Source organism: Ranitomeya imitator, chromosome 1, assembly GCF_032444005.1.
Source record: "Ranitomeya imitator isolate aRanImi1 chromosome 1, aRanImi1.pri, whole genome shotgun sequence".
Lineage (NCBI taxonomy): Eukaryota > Metazoa > Chordata > Amphibia > Anura > Dendrobatidae > Ranitomeya > Ranitomeya imitator.
The window spans coordinates 370,812,813-370,836,154 of NC_091282.1; the positions used below are offsets into that span (position 1 = coordinate 370,812,813).

A 23,342-nucleotide genomic window follows, 5' to 3' on the forward strand; every position below is an offset into this window, starting at 1 on the left:
ATCCTGTCGACTCCTACAGTGATTTTACAGAAGCCGGCAAATGTATTATCGGCTTTTCTTCTATCTACCTTTCTGTGCAATATAAATACATACATATATGTGTGTGTTACTGACATATGTATATATATATATATATGTATATGTATTCTATGTGTATATTACTATTTTATTCTAACCTGTCAGTGTGATTTTACTGCATGCAGCACATGAATTACTTGCTGTTCAAAGGACATCGGTGCGTAAAAAACGGACAGCACTCGCACCCATAGACTTGCATTGGAGAGACTCGGCTGATATACGCATAAAATCGCAGCATGCTGCAATTTCACTCGCACGTAGAATACGCCCGAGAAAAAAAAACGGTGATGTGAGCTTCACCATAGATTAACAATGGTCCGAGTGCTAAGTGCTATGCGATCTTTTCTCCCATACCACTCGTCCGTATTATACGCTAGTGTGACTCCGGCCTAGCAGTCACTTTACTGGTATTTACAGATGCCAAAGGAACGTGGACTTCAGTGGAACTTCGTGGTAACATTTTTAAGAATAAATTGGTGAACAAAGGAAGTGTGTAGTATTTTTCATTTCTCTCTTTTTTTATCTTTCAGGTTTCCATTTTGGGACTACGTAGAATTCCTTAGATTATTTTTTAAATAAACTGATGAATGAGGGATAGTGTTGGGGAGTGTTTATTAAAATAAAGGGTTTTTTTTCTGTGTGTTTTTATTTTTTATTACTGTTTTATAAATTATTAAACCCAGGGCTTGATGCCAGGTGTGATTTTTGACAAATCACAGCTGTGATCAAGCCAAAATACCATCACTCTGATTGGCACCGCACCAAAGCAATAGGAATATGCACATATTCCTCACTGTAATGAGCGGTACCACGTGACCGCTCCCACAGGACCTGCTGCCGGCACTGAGAGCATACATCGCAGGAGCTGGGTGAGTATTTCCCGGCAAGCGCGGGGGCGCACAGGGGATGGGAGGCGGGAGGGGACCCACAAACTTTATTTTTAAGGGAAAATAAAAAAAAAATTGATTTTTCATTCCGTCTCTCCAGCGATCACTGCTGGGGAGAAGGAATGAATGCCAGCTTCAGCACCACACGCAGGGGGACAGCGCTTACTGTAGCGCTGTCTCTCCTGCAGGCGGTATGTGCACACGGAGGAGAGTGCACACTGTTCTCCGTGTGCACGTGTGCTGTCCGTATTGTGGTCCGTGCTGCCGGTAAAAACCGAACATGTCTGCTTGTTTTGCACACGGACATATGGTCCGTGTGAAAACACGCACATGTGCAGAAACACATAGATTCTAATGGGTCTACATGTGTCAGTGTCTCCGGTACGTGATAAAACTGTCACTACACGTACCGGAGACACTGACGTGTGAAAGAGGCCTAAGGAAGAGATGAGAAAAGCGCCAATTTGCATCTAATGGGATACGCCAATTCTGGGGTGGCTGCAGGCTGGTATTTTTAGGCTCAGAATGGTCCAATATCCAGGGATCTTCTCAGCCTGTTAATATCGCGCCACCTCCCCCCCCCTCCCCCAGTACTGGTTATCAAAAATAGGGGGGACCCCATATTGTTTTTCTTCAATTATTTATTTATTGATTGATTTATTAGCGTAATACAGTACAGTAAAATACACATGCAAGGCACTAATTATATATCTCCCAAACGTCTATCATGCTATCTATCTACCCCAATCTACAGTGGGGAAGCTAAAAATTTAATACACAGCCATTTTGCAAGTTTTCCCACCTACAAAGAATAGAGAGGTCTGTAATTTTTATCATAGGTACACTTCAACTGCGAGAGACAGAAAAAAAATCCAGAAAATCACACTGTATGATTCTTACATAATTAATTTACATTTTATTGCATGAAATAAGTATTTGATCACCTACCAACCAGCAAGAATTCTGGCTCCCACAGACCAGTTAGTTTTTCTTTATGAAGCTCTCCTACTCTGCACTCATTACATGCATTAATTGCAACTGTTGAACTCGTTACCTGTATAAAAGACACGTGTCCACACACTCAGTCAATCACACGCCAAACTCGTCACCATGGCCAAGACCAAAGAGCTGTCTAAGGACACCAGGGACAAAATTATAGACCTGCACAAGGGTGGAATGGGCTACAGGACAATAGGCAAGCAGCTTAGTGAGAAGACAACAACTTTTGGCACAATTATTAGAAAATGGAAGAAACACAAGATGACTATCAATCTTCCTCGGTTTGGGACTCCATGCAAAATCTCACCTCATGGAGTAAGGATAATTTTGAGAAAGGTCAGGAATCATCCCAGAAATTAATGGGAGGACCTCGTCAATGTTCTGAAGATTGCTAGGACTAAAGTATCAAACATTACCGCTAGTAGCACACAATGCTGTATATGGCCCCCATCCTGTTATATGGCCACCCATCCTGGTATATGGCCCCCATCCTGATACATTGCGCTCATTCTGCTATATGGTACCTATACTGGAATATGTCTCCCATCCTGGTATATGGCCACCCATCCTGGTATATGGCTACCATCCTGGTATATGACACCTATCCTGGTATATGCTCCCATCCTGGTATATTGCAGTGTGTGCAATAACAGGGGAAAGTGAAGCACGATGCATACACTGCGGGCTCCACAAAGATGGCCGTGATCTCTCACATTTGTAACCGGGACAGCCCAGGGGACATATCCAGGTCACAGCTAAGAGGTAGTTGGAGTGGCCTCAATACAAAAGATGTGGTCGCTGTCAGATTGCAGTCTCTTATGCCCAGGGCCTGCCGTAAGTGAGGTGTGTAATAGTCCTGCTCAGACTCTTACACACCCCTAAATGAAAATGGCAGCCCCCAGTGGTTAAAGTAAAAATTATTAAATTAAAAAATACTAAAGTTGTACATTTAATTTTGTAATAAAAATAATTAATTTTATAATAAAAACTTATTACCGGTAATACAAAATTAAAAATTGCGGTACCTTCACTTTAAGCAAACATCAGACAGCTCCAGTATAATATATAACAACAAATAGAAAAATGTACATGCTTCTGCATGAAATTGCAAAGCCAAGAGGGAAAGATGTGTAATTATGAAAATCTGAAGATTGATAGACTTATTTATGAAATGCAAATGATGAAAAATGGAAACAAAGCTTTCAAAGCTTCTCAATTTATTCTGTATGCATTATGAGCACAATGAGCATAATTACACACGCGATAGCATGCTATCGATGAGGTAATTGATTATTTTGATGGAATGGAATGTTTCGCCACATTGAAAAAAACACTTTGGCATGCAAATCAATATCCACTTCTGTCAGCTTTCTTTGCAATAACTGATAAATTACTGTACATCACACATGTTTGATGGGAGACAAGTCTGGAGATGCTGCAGGCCAAGACAGCAGGTTTAGACCTTGCAGGCTACCCACAGTAGCACGAGCAACATGACGCTTGCCATGTTCAAAAAAGGCTCTTGGAACACTTTGGAGAAATGTGGCCAGTTGTCGTACCACTGGTTACAATGTCAAATCAATGTAACTCTGACCTTTTAGTGTACCTAGAATGAAAACTAGAGAGCCTGGGTACCTCATGGAGTTCCCTCAATGGAGTTGCACATGTGGTGTTCTCAGATTTGAAGAATCGTTGGTAATGATCCATTCTATATTTCAAGTGAAATTGGACATTACATACCAAGCCTTAGGAGTCAAACAGTGTTTACCCAAACCATCAGAAGGTGTTTGCACCTCACTGAGCTACGAGACAGACATCAAGCTATTGGTGTTCCATTGATCTCATGCAAAAGATGTTAATGGAGGCTGGAATTGAGGTATATCCTCTTCAGCATTGAGTGCTGCTTGTCTCTGATGCAATAGCCTGAAATTCATCTGGAGATGATGTGGGCAATGCTGTGAAGAGTCCATTACGAGGGGTCATGAAAGTGTCCCTGGAGCTGTTTTTTAACACGACAACACTATGTCACATGTTACTTCTGCTACCGTCTGCAGTCTGCATGGCATAAACGCGCTACCCAGTGATAAGCGAGTGTGCTCGTTACTCGGGTTTCTCCAAGCATGCTCGGGTGGTCTCCGAGTATTTCGGCGTGCTCAGAGTTTTAGTTTATGTCGATGAAGCTGCATGATTTGCGGGTGCTAGACAGTTTGAATACATGTGGGTATTGCCTGTTTGTTAAGCAACCCCCACATGTATTCAAGCTGTCTAGCAGCTGCAAATCATGCAGCTGCATCGACATAAACTAAATCTCTGAGCACGCCGAAATACTCGGAGACCACCCAAGCATGCTCAGAGAAAACCTGAGTAATGAGCATACTCACTCATCACTTGCGCTACTATGATCAGTGTCTCTGAGCTTGACTCCCATCAAGGATATCTAGGATGTTATTGGTCGGCTATTGCACAGGGCATCCAGTGTGGCAGAACACACCTCAGACAACAATAACCACATTGATAGCAGCCAAGACATCTAAGCGCATGTACATCTGTCCACAGCATTCATACCCTATTCTGAATAAATCAAGATATTTTGAAAATTGTCGAACCTGTGATTTACATGATTCTACTTTTCCTTATTAGTGTTTCAATTTCAATGTTGAGGACTGTGTATTAAGATATATTAAGATATTCTCAAGGTACGATATGTTTGACTTCAATAACAATAGTTCCTATTATTTTGTAACAGTTGATCTTATGCTTTATTTTTCTGTTCCCAGACACAACCATTGAGCCAAAGTTTCCAGACATTCTGACATTATTTGGAAATAGTAATATGGCAACAGGCACTATATCGTTGTTTTGTGTCATTTCAAACTACTGGCCACAAAATGTTACACTTGTATGGTTAAAAAATGGAAATCAGCTAGATAAAAAGGAAATTGAGTTTACATCGATGAAGCAAGAAAATGGAATGTACTCTGGAAACAGTTTACTGAATGTGTCTATAGAAAGCTGGAATAAAGACCTTTATTCATGTCAGGTCACCCAACAGAAGAAAACTGTCACCCAGGTTATAGGAAAACCCCAAGGTATGGAGGCTGCTTTCATTTCATACTAATTTTATTTTATAAAATATTCCGGATGTGTAGTACCAGTCAAAAGGTTGGACACACACGTTTAAGCATTGGTTTCCTTTGTTCTTATTGAAATATGCATATTGTAGATTCAGACTGAAGACAGAAATACCACAAAGGACACATATTGACACAAGATACATATGTGGAGGAAACAAGAATATGTTGTGGAGCAAACAAGAATATGTGTGTTAAACCTTAGCTTTTTTAAAGTATCCCTCCCTTTTGCTCTGATGACAGCTTTATGGCCACTTGGCATTCTTTTAAAGGGACTGAACCTGTCACCAGTTTTGTCGTGTGTCAACTAATTCAGTTACTCTGTGCCTGTGCTGCAGTCCATCAATGTTTACAGTTGTGCTCAAAGGTTTACATATCCCAGCAGAATTTTTGCTTTCTTGGCCTGAGAAACTCACTGAGTTTTTATGCACACACACTGATTACAAGCAAACAGGTCACAGAGGTGAGGATGTTACCTTTAGTAGCCATTCAAACCCATTTGTGTCACCTTCTGTGCATGTTATCAGGCCAAAACCACCAGGGTATGTGAACTTTAGATCAGGGTCATTTAAATGTTTTGGGTTGTCATTATGATTTAGAAAGAAAAAACACAGTAGTTTGACAATAAATGGCTTCACCCAACCACTAACCATGAGTGGAGAAAAAGTTTTGGTGTTATCATTCATATTCTCTGAAGAAAGGCCAAGAGAGCAAAAATTCTGCTGGGGTATGTAAACGTTTGAGCACAACTGTATATAACCTCCTAATTCCCCCTGTAAGATGAAGGAGGATGACTATCAGCAGTAGGGAGGAGGCATAGAGAAGCCAGGAGGAGGGAAGGAGACTGCAGAAACGACGCCTCTTAGACCGATCCGACATGATTAACCCCTTCATGACCCAGCCTATTTTGACCTTAATGACCTGGCCGTTTTTTGCAATTCTGACCAGTGTCCCTTTATGAGGTAATAACTCAGGAACGCTTCAACGGATCCTAGCGGTTCTGAGATTGTTTTTTCGTGACATATTGGGCTTCATGTTAGTGGTAAATTTAGGTCAATAAATTCTGCGTTTATTTGTGATAAAAACGGAAATTTGGCGAAAATTTTGAAAATTTCGCAATTTTCACATTTTGAATTTTTATTCTGTTAAACCAGAGAGTTATGTGACACAAAATAGTTAATAAATAACATTTCCCACATGTCTACTTTACACCAGCACAATTTTGGAAACAAAATTTTTTTTTGCTAGGAAGTTATAAGAGTTAAAATTTGACCAGCGATTTCTCATTTTTACAACGAAATTTACAAAACCATTTTTTTTAGGGACCACCTCACATTTGAAGTCAGTTTGAGGGGTCTATATGGCTGAAAATACCCAAAAGTGACACCATTCTAAAAAATGCACCCCTCAAGGTGCACAAAACCACATTCAAGAAGTTTTTTAACCCTTCAGGTGCTTCACAGCAGCAGAAGCAACATGGAAGGAAAAAATGAACATTTAACTTTTTAGTCACAAAAATTATCTTTTAGCAACATTTTTTTTATTTTCCCAATGGTACAAGGAGAAACTGAACCACGAAAGTTCTTGTCCAATTTGTCCTGAGTACGCTGATACCTCATATGTGGTGGTAAACCACTGTTTGGGCGCACGGCAGGGCTTGGAAGGGAAGGAGCGCCATTTGACTTTTTGAATGAAAAATTGGCTCCACTCTTTAGCGGACACCATGTCACGTTTGGAGAGCCCCCGTGTGCCTAAAAATTGGAGCTCCCCCACACGTGACCCCATTTTGGAAACTAGACGCCCCAAGGAACTTATCTAGATGCATAGTGAGAACTTTGAACCCCCGGGGGCTTCACAAATTGATCCGTAAAAATGAAAAAGTACTTTTTTTTCACAAAAAAATTCTTTTAGCCTCAATTTTTTTCATTTGCACATGGGTAACAGGATAAAATGGATCCTAAAATTTGTTGGGCAATTTCTCATGAGTACGCCGATACCTCACATGTGGGGGTAAACCACTGTTTGGGCACATGGTAAGGTTCGGAAGGGAAGGAGCGCCATTTGACTTTTTGAATGAAAAATTATCTCCATCGTTAGCGGACACCATGTCGTGTTTGGAGAGCCCCCGTGTGCCTAAACATTGGAGCTCCCCCACAAATGACCCCATTTTGGAAACTAGACCCCCCAAGGAACTTATCTAGATGCATATTGAGCACTTTAAACCCTCAGGTGCTTCACAAATTGATCTGTAAAAATGAAAAAGTACTTTTTTTTCACAAAAAAATTCTTTTCGCCTCAGTTTTTCATTTTCACATGGGCAATAGGATAAAATGAATCCTAAAATTTGTTGGGCAATTTCTCCCGAGTACGCCGATACCTCATATGTGGGGGTAAACCACTGTTTGGGCACACGGCAGGGCTCGGAAGGGAAGGCGCGCCATTTGACTTTTTGAATGGAAAATTAGCTCCAATTGTTAGCGGACACCATGTCGCGTTTAGAGAGCCCCTGTGTGCCTATGCATTGGAGCTCCCCCACAAGTGACCCCATTTTGGAAACTAGACCCCCCAAGGAACTTATCTAGATGCATATTGAGCACTTTAAACCCCCAGGTGCTTCACAGAAGTTTATAATGCAGAGCCATGAAAATAAAAAATAATTTTTCTTTCCTCAAAAATGATTTTTAGCCTGGAATTTCCTATTTTGCCAAGGGTAATAGGAGAAATTGGACCGCAAATGTTGTTGTCCAGTTTGTCCTGAGTACGCTGATACCCCATATGTGGGGGTAAACCACTGTTTGGGCGCACGGCAGGGCTCGGAAGGGAAGGCACGCCAATTGGCTTTTTAAATGGAAAATTAGCTCCAATCATTAGCGGACACCATGTCACGTTTGGAGAGCCCCTGTGTGCCTAAACATTGGAGATCCCCCACATATGACCCCATTTTGGAAACTAGACCCCTAAAGGAACTAATCTAGATGTGTGGTGAGGACTTTGAACTTCCAAGTGCTTCACAGAAGTTTATAACGCAGAGCCATGAAAATAAAATAAAAATTTTATTTTCTCTAAAATGATTTTTTAGCCTGCAATTTATTATTTTCCCAAGGGTAAAAGGAGAAATTTGACCCCAAAAGTTGTTGTACAGTTTCTCCTGAGTACGCTGATACCCCATATGTGGGGGTAAACCACAGTTTGGGCACATGTCGGGGCTCGGAAGTCAAGTAGTGACATTTTGAAATGCAGACTTTGATGGAATGCTCTGCGGGCGTTACGTTGCGTTTGCAGAGCCCCTGATGTGGCTAAACAGTAGAAACCCCCCACAAGTGACCCCATTTTGGAAACTAGACCCCCCAAGGAACTTATCTAGATATGTGGTGAGCACTTTGAACCCCCAAGTGCTTCACAGACGTTTACAACGCAGAGCCGTGAAAATAAAAAATCATTTTTCTTTCCTCAAAAATGATGTTTTAGCAAGCAATTTTTTATTTTCTCAAGGGTAACAGGAGAAATTGGACCCCAGTAATTGTTGCCCAGTTTGTCCTGAGTACGCTGATACCCCATATGTGGGGGTAAACCACTGTTTGGGCACATGTCGGGGCTCGGAAGTCAAGTAGTGACGTTTTGAAATGCAGACTTTGATGGAATGGTCTGCGGGCGTTACGTTGCGTTTGCAGAGCCCCTGATGTGGCTAAACAGTAGAAACCCCCCACAAGTGACCCCATTTTGGAAACTAGACCCCCCAAGGAACTTATCTAGATATGTGGTGAGCACTTTGAACCCCCAAGTGCTTCACAGACGTTTACAACGCAGAGCCGTGAAAATAAAAAATCATTTTTCTTTCCTCAAAAATGATGTTTTAGCAAGCAATTTTTTATTTTCTCAAGGGTAACAGGAGAAATTGGACCCCAGTAATTGTTGCCCAGTTTGTCCTGAGTACGCTGATACCCCATATGTGGGGGTAAACCACTGTTTGGGCACATGTCGGGGCTCGGAAGTCAAGTAGTGACGTTTTGAAATGCAGACTTTGATGGAATGGTCTGCGGGCGTTACGTTGCGTTTGCAGAGCCCCTGATGTGGCTAAACAGTAGAAACCCCCCACAAGTGACCCCATTTTGGAAACTAGACCCCCCAAGGAACTTATCTAGATATGTGGTGAGCACTTTGAACCCCCAAGTGCTTCACAGACGTTTACAACGCAGAGCCGTGAAAATAAAAAATCATTTTTCTTTCCTCAAAAATGATGTTTTAGCAAGCAATTTTTTATTTTCTCAAGGGTAACAGGAGAAATTGGACCCCAGTAATTGTTGCCCAGTTTGTCCTGAGTACGCTGATACCCCATATGTGGGGGTAAACCACTGTTTGGGCACATGTCGGGGCTCGGAAGTCAAGTAGTGACGTTTTGAAATGCAGACTTTGATGGAATGGTCTGCGGGCGTCACGTTGCGTTTGCAGAGCCCCTGGTGTGCCTAAACAGTAGAAACCCCCCACAAGTGACCCCATTTTGGAAACTAGACCCCCCAAGGAACTTATCTAGATATGTGGTGAGCACTTTGAACCCCCAAGTGCTTCACAGACGTTTACAACGCAGAGCCGTGAAAATAAAAAATCATTTTACTTTCCTCAAAAATGATGTTTTAGCAAGCAATTTTTTATTTTCTCAAGGGTAACAGGAGAAATTGGACCCCAGTAATTGTTGCCCAGTTTGTCCTGAGTACACTGATACCCCATATGTGGGGGTAAACCACTGTTTGGGCACACGTCGGGGCTCGGAAGGGAAGGAGCACCATTTGACTTTTTGAATGAAAGATTGGCTGGAATCAATGGTGGCGCCATGTTGCGTTTGGAGACCCCTGATGTGCCTAAACAGTGGAAACCCCTCAATTCTAACGCCAACACACCCCTAACCCTTATCCCAACTGTAGCCGTAACCCTAACCACAACCCTAACCGCAACACACCCCTAACCACAACCCTAACCCCAACACACCCCTAACCCTAACCACAACCCTAATTCCAACCCAACCCTAACCCTAAGGCTATGTACCCACGTTGCGGATTCGTGTGAGATTTTTCCGCACCATTTTTGAAAAATCCGCGGGTAAAAGGCACTGCGTTTTACCTGCGGATTTACTGCGGATTTCACCTGCGGATTCCTATTGAGGAATAGGTGTAAAACGCTGCGGAATCCGCACAAAGAATTGACATGCTGCGGAAAATACAACGCAGCGTTTCCGTGCGGTATTTTCCGCACCATGGGCACAGCGGATTTGGTTTTCCATAGGTTTACATGGTACTGTAAACCTGATGGAACACTGCTGCGGATCCGCAGCGGCCAATCCGCTGCGGATCCGCAGCCAAATCCGCACCGTGTGCACATAGCCTAATTCTAAAGGTATGTGCACACGCTGCGGATCCGCAGCAGTTTCCCATGAGTTTACATTTCAATGTAAACCTATGGGAAACAAAAATCGCTGTACACATGCTGCGGAAAAACTGCACGGAAACGCAGCGGTTTACATTCCGCAGCATGTCGCTTCTTTCTGCGGATTCCACAGCGGTTTTACAACTGCTCCAATAGAAAATCGCAGTTGTAAAACCGCAGTGAAATGCGCAGAAAAACCGCGGTAAATCTGCCATAAATCCGCAGCGGTTTAGCACTGCGGATTTATCAAATCCGCTGCGGAAAAATCCGCAGAGGACCAGAATACGTGTGCACATACCGAAACCCTAACCCTACCCCTAACCCTACCCCTACCCCTACCCCTCACCCTACCCCTAACCCTACCCCTAACCCTACCCCTAACCCTACCCCTACCCCTAACCCTACCCCTAACCCTACCCCTAACCCTAACCCTAGTTCTAACTCCAACCTTAGTGAAAAAAAAAAAAAATTCTTTATTTTATTATTGTCCCTATCTATGGGGGACAAATGGGGGGGGTCATTTACTGTTTTTTTATTTTGACCACTGTGATAGATTATATCACAGTGATCAAAATTCACATTGGAACGAATCTGCCGGCCGGCAGATTCGGCGGGCGCACTGCGCATGCGCCCGCCATTTTGGAACATGGCGGCGCTCGGGGAAGAAGACGGACGGGACCCCGCCAGGATCGGTAAGTATAAGGGGGGGAGATCAGGGCACAGGGGGGGGGAGATCAGGGCACGGGGGGGCGTCGGAGCACGGGGGGGGAGGGATCGGAGCATGGGGGAGAGTGATCGGTGTGCGGGCGGGTGGATCGGTGTGCAGGGGGGGTGGATCGGTGTGCAGGGGGGGTGGTTCGGAGCACGGGGGGGGATCGGAGTGCGGGGGGGTTTGATTGGAGCACGGGGGGGTGTGATTGGAGCACGGGGGGAGCGGGCAGGAGGACGGCGGAGCGGAGCACAGGACGGAGGGGAGCGGGCCACAGATCGGGGGGCTGGGGGGGCGATCGGAGGGGTGGGGTGGGGGCACATTAGTATTTCCAGCCATGGCCGATGATATTGCAGCATCGGCCATGGCTGGATTGTAATATTTCACCATTTTTTTAGGTGAAATATTACAAATCGCTCTGATTGGCAGTTTCACTTTCAACAGCCAATCAGAGCGATCGTAGCCACGAGGGGGTGAAGCCACCCCCCCTGGGCTAAACTACCACTCCCCCTGTCCCTGCAGATCGGGTGAAATGGGAGTTAACCCTTTCACCCGGCCTGCAGGGACGCGATCTTTCTGTGACACAGCATATGCGTCACAGGTCGGATTGGCACCGACTTTCATGACGCATACGCTGTGTCACAGGTCGGGAAGGGGTTAACATACAGTGTGGGAGAACTTCAAAAGATTTTTTGAGGGTAATACAGGGGAAGTTAAGGGATTATAAAACCATTGATGGACTGCAGCACAGCCACGGGTTAAGCTCATAGTTTTAGTTGACACAGGACAAAACTGGTGACATGTTCCCTTTTAATATGCAATTTGCATATTAAATTTCCCAGAGGAGCAATGCACAGCAAATAAGTCTCCTTACCTTGACAAGCCACAGCTTGTATGTCACTCTCCACAAGGAGAAACCTTACCCATTACACCCCAGTCCAGAGCCTCTCACCTAGCCAAATCAGTTCTCATGCTTCGCACTGACGAGGGCCAATAGCCCGAAACACCGTGTCTGCAAATTGAGATTATGATTTGGCTTTTATCCTAAGTCATATTGCAAGACTCATTCAAAGGTTGATTGTAACTTGTAGGATCGCTGCTTCCAACAGGAGGCGCTATAGAGTTCATGTCCTCTTTCTCTCTGAAGAGGCAATTTGCATATGTTCCCTTTAAGCAGCTTTATCAAGTAGTAAGCTAGAATGACTTCCAAGAACAGGTGTGCCCCATTACGAGATCGTTTGTGGAATCACTGGCCTTCAGAAAGTGTTTGCGACCATCAGGTGTGTTTTGCAGAAGGAGTGTTGGTACACAGTTTCATACAGTGCTGTACCTTATTTCACAACAGTTCAAAGATAGAATACAGTAAGCACCACTCATTAAGTAAAGAGAAAAGACAGTCCATCATTATTTTATGACATGAAGGTCAGTCAATTATTGCCTAACCTTGCCTAAGGTAACCTTAATTTCATTCCTGAAAACCATCAATCACTATGATGATATTGACTCTCATGATGACTGGTCCAGGAAAAGAATGCCATGAATTACCTCTGCTGCAGGGGATAAGCTCATCAAAGTTACCAGCCTTGGTAAACACAAATTGGCAGGACCTCAAATAACAGTCCTCATAAATGATGCATAATTATCATGAAGAATACACATTTCAACATCAGATGTCCAGAGGAGACTGAAAAACAGGTCTTTATGGTTGAATTGCTGCAAAGAAGTCACCACTGAGGTCCACAAACAAGAAGATGCTTATTTAGGCAAAGCAACACAAAGACTGGACATTAGATCAGTGGAAATCTGTATTGTAGTCTGATGAGTCAACATGTGAGATTTATTGGGTCTATTGGGTGTCGGTGGAGTATGGATCCAAAAGAAAGCATAGACTTCACAGCCTCGGGGGTCTATTGAGAGTGAGCTGAGTATAGACCCAAAAGAAAACATGGGCTTCATAGTCTACTTTTTTCTTTTCAATCCACACCCATCCTATTCCACTCCATTTTCAATTGAATGCTGAAGCTATAAAATCTATACTTTCTATTGAATTCTCCCTTAACTCAGCTCTGCTCTCAAAGGGCCCATGAAGAATGCAGCTCAGGGGACAGAAGCACACAGCCCCGGCCTCAGTGCGCACAGAAAGTGAGAAACAGATTAAATAGAAAGCAAAGGCTTCATAGACACCTGAGAAGTGTGCAGCTAAGGAACCAGGAAGGCACAAGTCCTGCCCGAGCTTGTGCACAGAGAGTGTTATGGATTCGATTCATCATGCCTTCTTTTGAATCAGATACGTATTCTACTCTGTGACACACCCAGGAAGGAACTGCGTGCTCCTGTCTCCTGACCTATGCACTTCTCAGGACCTATTGTGTTATTGGTGTCGGTCTAGGGACCGCATGGAGTGTCCGTATCTAAGAACCATTTTTTAGATAGAAGCACTATCGGAAATCTATGGCCAGCCAGACATTTCTTCTGCAGCAGTTTGCAGTACACTTTTAAACCTTTATTTCTACTCATTTATCCAATTATGTTAAGAATTTCTGTTTTTTACCATTTTTAAATAGAGACTAAACATTCTTAATATTTTTTTTCCATATTTAGCAAGTGACCATCCACTCTGCGTATACTCATTCAGGAGGCACAGACTGTCATAAATAAATAAGTGGTTGTGTTCAAGAAGCTCACCAATAAATTCTTTGGAAGCTGAAAAACTTGTTGACCAGTTATACAATATTGTCTGTAAATAGTTTTGAAAGTCTTTATTTTTAAATATAACTCTTTGGCTCTGAATTTACATAGTTACATAGGTTGAAAAAAGACCTAGGTCCATCAAGTTCTTCCTTTCTCCCCCAATTGCACATTTTGTCACTAATTTAACTATAACCCGCAATTTTATGTGTATCGAGGAAATCATCCAGCCCTTTTTTAAAAGCTGTTATAGTGCCTGCCATTACTACCTCCTGTGGTCGGGCATTCCACAGTCTGACTGCTCTAACTGTAAAGAACCCTTTCTCATTTAGCGCGGAAATCGCCATTCTTCCACCCTGATTGAGTGCATGACACCGTAATAAGGTTATGTACAAAAAATGAGGGTATATTCACAAGTGGTTTTGAAAACTACATCCACATCCACATAGTTATCAAGGCCGAAAAAATAAATTTGTCAATGCAGTTCAGCCTATATTCCATCAGAATAAGTCCTCAGATCTTCGTCCTGCTAAAGAACCTAATAACTGTAAGATACAATATTGTTACGCTCCAGGAAGACATCCAGGCCTCTCTTGAACCCCTCGACTGGGTTCGCCATCACCACCTCCTCAGGCAAGGAATTCCAGATTCTCACTGTCCTAACAGTAAAGAATCCTCTTCTATGTTGGTGGAAAAACCTTCTCTCCCCCAGATGCAGAGAATGCCCCCTTGTGACCGTCACCTTCTTTGGTATAAACAGATCCTCAGCGAGATATTTGTATTGACCACATCCAACAGGAAATGATCTCCCAACCCCTTCATACCATGCACTGTCCTCTCTCCCCCATTGCATCTAGTTCACTCTCTGACTTTGAACCAGTTACAGTAGAAGGAGTAATCAGGCTCCTTGCATCTTCTCGCCCGACCACTTGCACCAGTGACCCCATTCCTTCACATCTCCTCAAGTCCCTTTACCCTGCTGTCACCTCTCACCTAACAAAAATATTCAACCTTTTTCTCTCTTCCGGTATCTTTCCCTCCTCATTTAAGCATGCCAACATACATCCATTACTTAAAAAACCATCCCTCAACCAAAACTGTGCCATAAATTATAGACCTGTCTGTAATCTTCCCTTCATCTCTAAACTCCTTGAACGCCTGGTCAACTCACGTATTATCCGCTATCTCTCAGATAACTCTCTTCTCGAACCCTCTTCAATCTGGTTTCCGCTCTTTACACTCTTCTGAAACCACCCTCACTAAAGTCTCTAATTACCTACTAAAAGCTAAATCTAATGGTCACTACTCCATGCTAATTCTCTTGGATCTGTCATTCGATACTGTGGATCATCAGCTCCTCCTCACTATACTACACTTCATCGGTCTCAAGGACACTGTTCTCTCCTGGTTCTCCTTCTATCTCTCTGACCGTTTTTTCACAGTATCTTTTGCTGGTTCCTCCTCCTCTCATCTTCCCCTTATTTTTTGGGTTCCTCAAGGATCAGTCCTAGGCCCCCTACTCTTCTCTTTGTATACTGCTCCTATTGGACAATCAGTAGATTCGGTTTCCAGTACCATCTCTATGCTGATGACACCCAATTATACACTTCTTCTCCTGATATCATGCCGGCCTTTCTAGAAAACACCAGTAATTGTCTTGCCGCTATCTCTAACATCATGTCCTCCCTCTATCTGAAACTGAACCTGTCAAAAACTTAACTCCTCGTGTTCTCTCCCTCTACTAACCTACCTTTGTCTGACATTTCCATCTCCATGTATGGTTCCACCATTACTCCCAAGGAACATGCCCGCTGCCTTGGAGTCATACTTGATTCCGAGCTTTCATTCACCCCCCACATCCCATCACTGGCTTGCTCTTGTTATCTGCATCTCAAAAACATTTCTAGAATTCACCATTTTCTTACTTTCGACTCTACAAAAACTCTTACTATGTCACTTATTCATTCTCGTCTGGAGTATTGTAACTCTCTACTAATCGGCCTCCATCTTACCAAACTCTACCCTCTCCAATCTGTCCTGAATGATGCAGCCAGGATCATATTCCTCACCAATCATTATACCGGTGCCTCTACCTTGTGCCAGTTATTACACTGGTTACCCATCCACTCCAGAATCCAGTACAAAAGTATTACCCTCATTTACAAAGCACTCCATGGTTCGGCACCGCCCTACATTTCCTCCCTGGTCTCAGCCTACCACCCTACCCGTGCTCTCCGTTTTGCTAATGACCTTAGGTTAACATCCTCAATAATCAGAACCTCCCACTTCCATCTCCAAGACTTTTCACGTGCCATGCCAATCCTTTGGAATGCACTACCCAGGTTAATACGATTAATCCCCAATCCCCACAGCTTTAAGCGTGCCCTAAAAACGCATTTGTTCAGACTGGCCTACCGCCTCAACGCATTAACTTATCTTTCCCTGTGTGGCCCATTCAAAAAACTTAAACCATAATCAGGTTCCTCGCATCATGTTCTCATACACTTTATGCAGTTAATTAGCCCTCCGTATCTGTACTGTTACATATTTAGGCTGTTAACTGGTTCATGCAGCTTTACATGAACACCTGATTCTTACACTATGGATGGTACGAACAATGAAAGCAATCGTTACCAGCCACCTCTCGTGTCTCCCTTTTTCCTCTTAGTTTGTAAGCTTGCGAGTAGGGCCCTCACTCCTCTTGTTATCTGTTTTGATCTGTGTTTATTGTTATGCTGTAATGTCTATTGTCTGTACAAATCTCTTCTGTAATGTAAAGCGCTGCGGAATATGTTGGCGCTATGTAAATAAAATTATTATTATTATTATTGTCCCCTTATATACTTATGCATGGTTATTAGATCGCCGCTTAGTCGTCTTTTTTCTAGACTAAATAATCCTAATTTTTCTAATCTCTCTGGGTACTGTAGTTTCCTGATCCCCTTTATTAATTTTGTTGCCCTCCTTTGTACTCACCCTAGTTCCATTATATCCTTCCTGAGCACCGGTGCCAAAAACTGTACACAGTACTCCATGTGCAGTCTAACCAGAGATTTCTACAGAGGCAGTATAATGCTCTTATCATGTGTATGCAGATGTGCCTTGCATAACAGAACAAGGCTTAAAAAGTTGTCCACACCAGAATTTTTACATTTTTGTTACGTTTTTCAAACAAATGAAACAGGGACAAGAATTGACAAATAATTTATACTCAACTCACAATTAACCCACCCATTCTTATCCTGTGAAGCTTGAATCTCCTGACAGTCTCTTTCTTTCCATTTATTTATTTTCCTCACTTATATAGCGCCATTAATTCCGCAGCACTTTACAGACATTATCGTCACTGTCCCCACTGGGGTTCACAATCTAAATTCCCTATCAGTGTGTCTTTGGAGGGTGGGTGGAAACCGGAAACTCAGAGGAAACCCACGCAAACACGGGGAGAACATACAAACTTGGAGATGTTGTCTTTGGTGGGATTTGAACCCAGGACCATAGCGCTGCAAAGCAAGAGTGCTACCGACTGAAGCCAAGCTCTGTTATTCATCATAGTGAGCAGTTTTTGAAAAAGGAATACAAAAGTAAAATAGGTCAATGTGATTAGCTAATGGACATATCCAGAGCCAACATATAGACATATGTATTCCTGTTGAATGCACCAAAAAAGAGGTCCATTTGTACAAAGTGCCTTGTGTGCTTTTGTTAATTCAAGCAATTGGTGCTTAATTTCTTGCTGTGTTTTTTCCTCAGTGCCTGATGGTGACATAGTAAAACCATCCTTTAGGGACCTATTTCTTTACAAAAATGCAAATGTTTCCTGTAGAACTAATATGGTACATGCTGAAATTCAATGGATAGAGAATGGGATGCCAAAAAGAAAAGTAAAAAGTGAACAAATCACATTTCGCAACACAACATGGGTCCAAAGCACAATGACAATCAGCTTGGCACACTGGAAAAAAATCTTATCTCTTTCCTGCAAACTAAATCCACCCCAGGAGCATCTCCAGGAAAAGATGACCATTATCAGGACAAAAAGTAAGTTCTCCACATCAAATACCAGCTTGCTAACATCTACATTTTCTTACATCCAATTCACTTATTATGTTGAGTAGTCACCGTAAGTTTCCACTTTATTTATGAACTGCTTGTGAATTTGCAATTATTACATGGTCAGATATATTGTAAGCTATATAAAACTTTGTGTGTTTTTCAGATTATAATACATTCAATAATATTAATTTATATTACATTTTCCAAAAATTAGATGAGATAAAGGTTCCAGTTATACATCTGCTGCCTCCAGGCGAAGAAACAATGAAGGATGACCTTTTGATGTTGATCTGTTGGGTGATGGACTTTTATCCAGAAGATCTCTTCATAACCTGGGGGATCAATGGGTCTTCAACTGAAGAAGAAGTTTCAAATTCCATCCAAGTCAACTGTAACCACAATACAAAACAGTGTTCAGCCATAAGTCAGCTGAAAATACAGAAGCATGAATGGCTAAATGGCACAACTTACTCCTGCCTTGTAGCCCATATCTCTTCTGAAGTATATATCATGAAGAATATTAGTGCTGTTCCCAACAAATCAGGTAATTATAGCCCTCTTTTAATCTATCATTGTATATGAAAAGTGTCATCAGAAGTATAAAGCTGAACTTATTTTCTTTCCAGTCGAAGCATTAATCACACCAGAACCATCCTTCAATGATCTGCTTTTTTCCAAAAATGCCACCATCAGTTGTAGAACCAGTGTTGGTATCAATGATATAAACTGGTTGCTTAATGAGACAGAAATACCAACACTAAGGCAGAAAAATTATGAACTGATGTACAAGGATGTGGATTCTGTACAGGTCACAATACAAATCCCACTGGAAGAATATACAACAAGCCCAACACAAATATGCAAACAAGAATTTTTCAACATCACAAGTAAGTGGCTTTACAATTGCACATCAGATGCTGAATCTGAGACTCAATGGCTTGAATGTCATATTGAGTGATCCTGTGGAGCAATATGACCACCTAAAGCCAGAATCATATCCTAGCCTAATGCCATTGTACCTAAAGCAGTACAGAACTGTGAAACATATTTGAAAATTGTTTCCACATTTAGATTTATATTGTTTGCTTTATTCATCCTACTTTTAATGTTTTCTACTATTTTTACAGAACTCAATGTAATAAAACAGCCAAAAGTTTCCCTATTTCCCCCTACCAATCAAAGGATAGAAGAGGATACTCTAACATTGATATGTTTAGTTAATGGATTTTATCCAGAAAACGTTTTTGTGACATGGAAGATCAATGGCACCACAATCAAGCAGGACTTTCCCCGCCCAAAGGATGTTATTTGTGACCATCAGAAACATCTGTGCTCATACATCAGTGAATTACCCATATTAAAAGAACAGTGGCTTGGAGGAATGAGCTATGCATGCCTTGTGGCTCATTCATCATCTAAACAGAATATCCATTCAAACATCAGCAAACCAAACGGTAAAACACTATTAAAATGTGTATCTTATCCTGTGTTAAAATAAATTTTAGTTAATAAATCTATGTATAAAAGTACATTGTGTTTTATTCATTATTCATAAATTATGGATTCCCAATAAACTTTGTAATTTCATGCATTTTTAAGTGTAGTCATTTATTTCCAAAAACAGATGGCATTCAGCTATTTTTTCTTTACCTCCTCAAAAGTTCTATGTGCTAATTTACTGTGAAAATACCGTACGCTTACAGATTTCGTATTAGCTATTTAATGTATACCTCCAAATGATGATGAGAGGCATATCTCCACCAGAACTTTAAGAATAATGGTACAAAACACAGCATGGAGAGCAGGCAGCTACCATATGATGCCAAACACCTCTGTGGCAAAGCTTCATTCCAAAAAGAGGCTTTTAATGTTGTAAAATAATTATTTAAGCATCTGGATCGCCAGCTTACACTTTACAATAACTATAGTAAAGGAGACTTAACTATATTCTGTATTCTAACTATGCTTGCAGATATCAATACTGTCTATCAAGATGATGGATGCGAAGAACTACAGGAGCTCGATGAGATCAACAATGTGTGGTCAACAACATCTACCTTCATTGTTCTGTTCTTGGTAACATTGATCTATAGCAGCTTTGTCACATTTGTTAAGGTACATGAAAACATGTTTTAATTAAATTCATATAATTACTAGCTGAAGAGCCCGATGTTGCCTGGGCATAGTAAATATCTGTGGTTAGTTATAGCACCTCACTTCTCTTATTTTCCCATCACGCCTCTCATTTTCCCCATCACATCTTTCATTTTCCCTCTCACAGCTCTCATTTTCTCCCTCACACCTCTTATTTTCCCCCTCACACCTCTTATTTTCCCCCTCACTCCTCTCATTCCCCCCTAACACTTGTCATTTCGACCTCACATCTGTCATTTTCCAATCACTCCACTATTTTCCCTCACTCCTCTCATTTTGCACTCACACCTTTTCATTTTCACCTCACACCTCTCATTTTCACCTCAGTATATACATGTTTGTCATCTCCCTTATATATAGTACACACCTGCATGTCATCTCCTGTATATAGTATATACATGTATGTCATCTCCCCTGTATATAGTATATACCTGCTGTGTGTCATCTCCCCTGTATATAGTATATACCTATATGTCATCTCCTCCTATCTATAGTATATACCTGTATGTCATCTCCTCCTGTCCTATATATAGTATATACCTGTGTGTCATCTCCCCTGTATATAGTATATATCTGTGTGTCATCTTCTCCTGTATATAGTATATACCTGTATGTCATCTCCTCCTGTATATTGTATATACCTGTAGGTCATCTGCTCCTGTATATAGTATATACCTGTATGTCATATCCTCCTGTATATAGTATATACCTGTGTGTCATCTCTCCTGTATATAGTATATACCTGTGTGTTATCTCCCCTGTACATAGTATATATCTGTATGTCATTTCCTCCTGTATTAGACCTTGTTCACACGTTATTTGGTCAGTATTTTTACCTCAGTATTTGTAAGCTAAATTGGCAGCCTGATAAATCCCCAGCCAATAGGAAGCCCTCCCCCCTGGCAGTATATATTAGCTCACACATACACATAATAGACAGGTCATGTGACTGACAGCTGCCGGATTTCCTATATGGTACATTTGTTGCTCTTGTAGTTTGTCTGCTTATTAATCAGATTTTTATTTTTGAAGGATAATACCAGACTTATGTGTGTTTTAGGGCGAGTTTCGTGTGTCAAGTTGTGTGTGTTGAGTTGCGTGTGGCGATATGCATGTAGTGACTTTTGTGAGATGAGTTTTGTGTGGCGACATGCGTGTAGCAACTTTTTGTGTGTCGAGTTGCATGTGACAGGTTAGTGTAGCAAGTTGTGTGCAGCAAGTTTTGCGCATGGCGAGTTTTGCGTGTGGCGAGTTTTATGTGTGGTGCCTTTTGAGTATGTACAAGTTTTGTGTGAGGCAACTTTTGCATGTGTTGCAACTTTTGTGCATGTGGCAATTTTTCCGCGGGTGCAAGTTTTGCGTGTGGCGAGTGTTCCCATGAGGTGAGTTTTGCACGTGTGGCGAGTTTTGCGTGAGCCTAGTTTCGCATGTGGCGAGTTTTGCGCGTGGCGAGTTTTGAGCGGCGACTTTTGTGTTTCGACTTTTATGTGGCGAGGTTGGTGTATGTGTTGTGAAATGTGTGCTGAGGGTGGTATATGTGTTCAAGCACGTGGTAGTGTGTGGCGCATTTTGTGTTTGTGTTCATATCCCAGTGTGTGGTGAGTATCCCATGTCGGGGCCCCACCTTAGCAACTGTACGGTATATACTCTTTGGCGCCATCGCTCTCTTTCTTTCTCTGTCAATTTGCCTCCAAAACTTTTCCTTTCACTTTTTCCCCATTATGTAGATAGGGGCAAAATTATTTGGTGAACTGGAAAGTGCGGGGTTAAAATTTCACCTCACAACATAGCCTATGACGCTCTCGGGGTTCAGACATGTGACTGTGCAAAATTTTGTGGCTGTAGCTGCGACGCCTCCCACACTTTTCCTTTCACTTTTCCCCCATTATGTAGATAGGGGCAAAATTGTTTGGTGAATTGGAAAGCGCGGGGTTAAAATTTCACCTCACAACATAGCCTATGACGCTATCGGGGTCCAGACGTGTGACTGTGCAAAATTTTGTGGCTGTAGCTGCGACGGTGCAGATGCCAATCCCGGACATACACACACACACATACACACATTCAGCTTTATATATTAGATAACGTGTATAAATGTTATAGCTTTTAGATAATTTCCTGGTGTCTTTTTTACATAATGACTTTCAGCTAATTTTAATGAAATGTGGAGCATCACTAAAAAATTAAATATGCAAATTGCCTCTTCTGAGAAAAAGAGGACTTAAACTCTATAGCACCACCTGTTGGAAGTAGCGATCCTACAAGTCACAAGCCAGAGATGGTATGTCACTCTCCATAAGGAGAAACGATACCCCTTAAAAAATTAAAATCATTTTTGAAGGAAAGATCATGACTATGCCCTTATTACAGATCTATGTTGTACTCGTATGAAATATGGCATACCTGAAGGTTGTTTTTTTACTAAAAGTTTTAGAAGAAACCTAAAGAAATGTTGTGACTTTATGTTAGTTCTTAGGTAGAGGGGATTACATGTCTTATGAAGGTTTACAATATGTGTATGGCTAAATAATATAGAGAAGGGGTATGTAACCAGCTCACCAGTAATCACCGCAGGTGCACGGAACTCCGCTGCAGACAGGCGAAATGTTCATACTTGAAGAAAAGGATCACAGTTCCAGCTCCTTAAAACGATTAGTTTATTAAGTTTCAAAAATATAAAATCCAAATATCCAAAGTGAATAAACTCCCAGCGGTTGGTGCTAAGATAGCGAAGACTGACTGGCAACGCGTTTCGATCACATTGATCTTTATCCGAGCCACATGTCAGTATGGTTGCGTCTTTCCTATATAGGGAGACTTGTCCAACCATGACACAGATTTAAGTCATATGACTACCTCGAAGGTCCTGTCTAAAACCAAATACTATTACAATAGAAATGCAATAAAACAGTAAAAATAAAAATAATCATCTTTAGCAATAGTGTAGCATAATTTCGTTTCTCTTATTTAGTCCCATTGGAGCCCGGGTATTTAATTGTAGAATCCAATACGCTTCCCGTGTGAGAAGTCGGCGTCTGATATCACCGCCGCGGGGGGAGGAATTAACCCTTTCTATTCCCTGGACCTGAAGACAGCTTATGCTGCGTGCATGATGAATGACAAAGTGTTTTGATGCCGCTGACATGTTTCTATTTTGGTTATCCGTATTTTTTATATCATATAGATGTTCCCTAATGCGTATTTTTAATTTTCTGGATGTAC

At 41.9% G+C, this 23,342-nt stretch overlaps 1 protein-coding gene and 1 gene segment (V, D, J or C); both read left to right on the forward strand.

The window, feature by feature from the left end:
- Positions 1-23,342, forward strand: part of LOC138672974 (immunoglobulin gamma-1 heavy chain-like) — a 606,081-nt gene that overhangs the window by 519,130 nt on the left and 63,609 nt on the right.
- Positions 1-23,342, forward strand: part of LOC138672958 (uncharacterized) — a 147,725-nt gene that overhangs the window by 119,561 nt on the left and 4,822 nt on the right. The window contains exons 6-11 of the mRNA XM_069761426.1: positions 4,742-5,053; positions 17,664-17,951; positions 18,181-18,510; positions 18,593-18,853; positions 19,094-19,420; positions 19,939-20,081. Coding sequence (XP_069617527.1) covers positions 4,742-5,053; positions 17,664-17,951; positions 18,181-18,510; positions 18,593-18,853; positions 19,094-19,420; positions 19,939-20,081 — 1,661 coding nt within the window. The remainder of the gene's footprint in view (positions 1-4,741; positions 5,054-17,663; positions 17,952-18,180; positions 18,511-18,592; positions 18,854-19,093; positions 19,421-19,938; positions 20,082-23,342) is intronic.